Source organism: Nannospalax galili, unplaced genomic scaffold (genome assembly GCF_000622305.1).
Source record: "Nannospalax galili isolate Female #2095 unplaced genomic scaffold, S.galili_v1.0 scaffold432, whole genome shotgun sequence".
NCBI classification, from domain to species: Eukaryota; Metazoa; Chordata; class Mammalia; order Rodentia; family Spalacidae; genus Nannospalax; species Nannospalax galili.
Window position 1 is genome coordinate 1432276 of NW_008331138.1, and position 5475 is coordinate 1437750.

The following is a 5475-nucleotide window of genomic DNA, read 5'->3' on the forward strand; positions in this document are numbered from 1 at the left end:
AGATCCTTTTACTAGACAGCTTTGCAGTTTAAAATTTAAAAAGTAGCCAGGCGTGGTGGTACACGCCTTTAATCCCAGCACTAGACAGGCAGAGGCAGGTGGATCTCTGTAAGTTTGAGCCCAGCCTGGTCTAAATAGGGAGTTCCAGGACAGCGGGGGCTACAGGGAAACCCTGTCTCAAAAAGACCGAAAAAAAAAAAAAAAAACCACACACACACACACACACACACACACACACACACACACACCTGTTCCAGCAATTCAATACCTTAGTATATTCGATAAGACCTCAACACGGGTGTCTAAACAAAAGCATGCACACAAACTCAAAATCGACAGATGGGTAATAAAAGGCAGCAAGCATCCATTCAATGACGTATTACACAGTCATCAACAGTAAGGACTTGTTAAGGCCAGAATCTCAGCACTCAGGAGTTGGAGACAGGAGGATCAGAAATTTAAGGTCATTCTTGGCAACACGGCAGGTTCAAGGCCAGCCTGGACTACATGAAACTGTGTTGGTTGGAGGAATTGTCAAGTTGACAAAATCTAGACTCACCTAGGCAATGTGTCTCTGGGGCATTCTCTTGATGACACTGTTGTGGGACCATACCACTGGGCTGTAGACAGTGGGACATGAGCAGGGCATTAGCATGCATGTGTCCCTTGGTCTATTGCATTTTCATTCACTGACTGTGTATGCATGTTTGCTGGGGCACACACAATGGAGGTCTAAGGACAACTTGCAGGAGTCAGTTCTCTCCCTCCACCATGTAGATCCCAGGGATTGAACTCAGCTGTCGGGCTTGGTTGCAAGCACCTTTCCTCCTGAGCCATCTCATGAGCCCCCTCTCTGTTCCTGATTGCAGATGTCATGTGACCAGGTCCTTCAACCCCTGCCACTGTGGCTTCTCTGGCTGGATAAGCTGTAACCTGTAATGCTGCTGAGTCAAAATAAACCCCTTCTCCCTTAAGTTGCATGGGTCAGAGTGTTTTATCACAGGAACAGGAAAATGAAACTAAGACAGAGAGACCCTGTCTTAACCTCAAACACCAGAGGCTGGCTGTGAAAATCATTTGTTTATTGAAGTGGGAACCATCATCGCTGTGGCTGTGAAGTCAGCCCCATGCTGACTACTTGGAGTTTCTGCTGGAGAAAGGAAACTAAGGCAGGAGAGTAGGTGGGAGACATGGGGGAATTCAGGGAGAGGTGGGGAAGGGCAGGACAGGGCGTGTGCAAAGGTGGGTTCCAGGGACACACACCCCACACAGAGGCAAAGACCACTGGTCATATCTGCCCGGACTTGATGGCCGTAGGAACATCGAGGAAAGACCACAGTGTGTCAAGACATTTCAGTCCTTCCTGTCATGAAGCAGCTGCCAAGAGGGGCTGGCCAGGAGGGTCTCAGGACTGTGGAGAGAGAGGGGGACAGTCATCTTGTGAGGCCCAGGAGGGAGTGTTGAGGGGGCACTGATGCCAGGCACTGTGGCACATTCCTGCTGTCCCAGCGATCCTCCTGCCTCAGCCTCATCAGTGCTGGTACCACAGGCATGAGTCATCATGCCTAGCTGAGTTAAGACTAAATGACTTCATTTCTCGTGTAAAGCATGCTGGGAGCAGCATCTAGCCCAAGGGTACATGACGGGACAATACTAGCACAAGGCATAGAAACTAGTACTGAGCTCTAGAGGGTGGAAGGATCATCTAGGTTGTGGAGTGTCAGAAACTAGAACAGCTCTGGACTGGGCCAGTGAGTGGGGCTCAGCTCTACAGGCTCAGTGTGGAGCAGACCAGGAACATACTGGCAGGTGATGAAATGAAACTGAGTTCAGGACAGCCTGATCACCTTAAGCGTGTCTCAAAATAAAAATTAAGGTAGCTGGGTGACAGAACACCTGCCTAGAATCCCCGTGAGGGGCTGGGGGGTGGCTCAGTCAGTGTGAAGAATGCTTGTCTAGCACATGTGAGGTAATGGGTTTCTAGTCCCAATACTACTTGGGGGAAAAAATCTCCAACAAAGGGGATCCATCATCTGTTTTAGAATGTACTGCATTGAGAACTAGTCCCTGGCTCAGAGCACAGCAAGTCACCACTTCCAGCATATGTAGTCAAATGTTTATAGACATTTTGTGTCCTGACTTGGAAATATGCACCTGGGGTTCAGGGTGTGGGGGCTGGCACTAGGGCTCACTCTAGACTGCTAGGAAGCTGAGAGCCCGCACTATGGTAGTTTGAGGAATGTGATTAGTTCTAGAATTAGCTTTGCTTTCTAGCTCTCTCCCTGGGTTCTAAGGTATTTCTCTCTGGAGTGTGTCTGTGGTCTGGCTTAAAGTTCCTAGATCCAGTTCTCTGGTTCAGAGTCTAAGGATCATTAGTGATCCAGTTCAAAGCTGAGCTGGGAAATTCCAGCTAAACACTTGCAGGGGCCTTGGCTCCTCTCAAGCGACCTACTGGACTGGAAACTCTTTTTTGGCAAAGGGTCAGAGTTGAACCAGGGGCCAAACCTCCAGAGCGGAGTCTTATGTGGCACAGGTTGGCCGTAAACTTGCTCTGTAGTCAAGGATGTCCTTCAATTCCTGATCCTCCTGCCTCTACCTCCACTGTTGGGATTATAGGACTACAGCACCAATGTTTTTCTGATACAGGATCTTTTTCTTTAATATTTTATTATTTTTATTTTATGTGTATGCATGTATTGCCTGCACATAGGTAAGTACATTGCCCGTGGAGGACAGAAGAGGCTGTCAGATCCCCTGGAACTGGAGTTACGGAGAGTTGTTAGCTGCCATGTGGGTGCTGGGATTCAAACCCAGGTCTTCTGCAAGAACAGCCAGCGTTCTTAACCCCTGAGCCATCTCTCCAGCCCCCTGAGACTGGATCTTAAGAACCCCAGGCTGGTTTCCAACTCACGGCAATCCTTGTGCCTCAGTGTCCCAAGAGCTCTGCTCACAGGCATGCTCCCCAAGCCTTATTTTTGCATTTACATATTCATTTATTTATTGACAGTCTCCTGTAGTCTAGGGTGGTATCAAACAGTATGTATGAGATGAGCTTGAACTTCTGATCTGGAGCCTTCTCCAGTGCTGGGACTATGAGGGTAAGTCACCGTATCGAATTTACATGGTGCTAGAGATGGATCTCAGGCTCTGAATCTGGGCAAGCACTCTACCAACTGAGCAAGACTGATCTCCAAGCCTCCCTTTCTTTAGCATCTTCTAGTCCAGAAGCAAGAAAGTCATTTACAAGGGTCCTCCTGCCCCCACAGGTCTCTTAAGGGCTTTGTCTCTCCTCAGCCAGCAGAGGAGAGATACTGGTACTCAGTACGTGCTTAATAAATACCTATGCAATGGATTTCCCATCCCTGAAATTCCTCCAGGGAGGGGAGATGGAGCTCCAACACAGGGAAGAAAATTGAGGCTGGGACTCCAAGCCCTCCTACAACAAGAACCCCTGGGATGTGACCATCTCCAACTCCCCACCCCAGCCTGGGAGTCAGTATTAGGGAGGACAGGACACTCCAAGGTAGCACCCTGTCCCAGGGGCCCCCTCACCTCTGCCTTCAGGGCTCACTGGCACTGGGTCAGGGCCACTTTGATGGTGGTCACCAGCTTCCGAAACTTGCTCTCTGTATCCACGTAGCCATCACCTCTCTGGGCAAAGGAGGAGACGAGAGTGAGGAGTTAAGACCACACACCAACCCCGGTCCCCCACCCACACTCGACCCCTAGGCAGGACACACACTTACCTTCTTGGAGTGAACTAACTTGCCGGCTACTGTCACTTCAAAGAACCCGGTGGCCTGGGGAGTCCCCTCCCCACACTGAGGAGAGAAGGCATTGAGGGACTGAGATGGTCTCCCCAGGACACCCTCGCCCTTCCCAGGAGGGAAGGCGGGGATCACCTAACCCACTCCCACTGCCACCCGGACCCAGGGACAGACAAAGGACCCACACGACTCTCTGGCCCCAGTTCCAAGACTCACAATGTCCAGACATCCGGGGAACTCATCTTCTAGCTGCTCCTTGAGCTGGAGATACTGAAAATAGGCCGAGGGGTCACAGCCAGACCCAGCAAGCCTTCCTTCTGAGGCACCAAACCACCCTGACCTGCTTCCAAGGACCACCGATCACTCACCTTGGGCTTGTAGCCTCAAGCTCCACTGGTGGGTAAATCCACGAAGGCAGACCCAGTCCACCAGGCAGTACAGTCCCAGAGAGCACAGGCGGCCAGCAGAGGCAGGGAACGGGAGAGGGGAAGGAGGAATGGATAAAGAAAGATACAGGGGACAAAGAGGAGGCAAAAGAGACCCTCAAGGGAGGGGAAGACACACCAGACACAGAGATGTGCAAAGGTGCAGATATACAGAGAAAGCCCACAGGGGAGGGAGCCCAGAAATGGGGGTGGGAGGGAGGCAGTGGGAGAGAAGAAATAGACACCACAAGTATGAAACAGAGAAGGCAACAAGGGAGGGAAAACAACAGGCAGAAGTGAATTAGAACCAAGCCGATTCAGGAAAAATCCCACCCACCAACCCCATCACCCACCCACAGCCAAAGAAGAAACAGTTCTGGATCAGCCCTTCTCCTGGCACAGGATGAAACACATGCTTCCCAACCCCCACAGCCGGCAATTTCTGGACTGGAATCTGGTGCAACAGCCTCATGGGAGCCTGGGCAGGTCAAAGCAGGCTCCTGAAAGAGCATCTTGAAAAGCAGAGCTGATCATGGCCCGAGAGGGGGCACACAGACAGCTGGCTGGGTCACAGATCCCAGATTCCAGGTACCTGGTCATCTGCTGTAGGGGCACTGAGCTGCTGACCTGGGCCTGGGCCTCTCCTGGCCTCAGTTTCCTCCCCTGTAAGATGAAGCTAAAATTCCCCTTCAGGGTTTCAGAGATGGGAAGTCCTTTGCACAGGAATTTATGAAGCACCTACTGTGTGCCAGCTGAGTGTCAGATGCAGGGGAGAAAAACCATCAAGACAAAATGGCTTACCTTCCTGTGTCCCCCTCCAGTAGGACACAGGGAGGTAGCGACGCATGACACACGTGCTAACTGCTCAGGTCACACCCCTTTGCGCTACATGCATGGAAACTGAGGCCAGGAGAGGGGTGGGGTTACAAACACAGGCACCCAATGAGCAGTAACCAGCAAGAGATGTTTTACAGTGCTACAGACTGAACCCAGGACCTCGCCCATTCTAGACAAGCCCTGTATAGTCACAGAACAGAAGAAAGTCAAATCAGCAAATTGTACCTCCTGTCTGAGTGCTTTACTCCCAGCCTCAAACAGATGGAGCTCTGAGTTTTAGGCTAGCCTGGTTTACACAACAAGATCCAAGTCAGCCAAGGCTAACTGGTGAGACACTTTCTCAAAAAACTGGGCGTGGTAATCCCAGCACTCTGGAGGCAGAGGCAGGCAGGATGGATCTCTAAGACCAATTGGGAGACTGTCTCAAAAAAGCAAAATAAAAATCA

At 50.9% G+C, this 5475-nt stretch overlaps 1 protein-coding gene across 1 annotated transcript; it reads right to left on the reverse strand.

Moving 5' to 3' along the window:
• Positions 1 to 1080: 1080 nt before the first annotated feature.
• Positions 1081 to 4519, reverse strand: Selenow (selenoprotein W; the record flags this gene model as incomplete). Its single annotated transcript, XM_008822313.3, has 5 exons — positions 1081 to 1411; positions 3553 to 3651; positions 3747 to 3821; positions 3984 to 4037; positions 4136 to 4519. Coding segments are annotated over 4 exons (597 nt in total), but the record flags the coding sequence as incomplete, so codon positions are not given.
• Between the last annotated feature and the right edge of the window lie 956 nt (positions 4520 to 5475).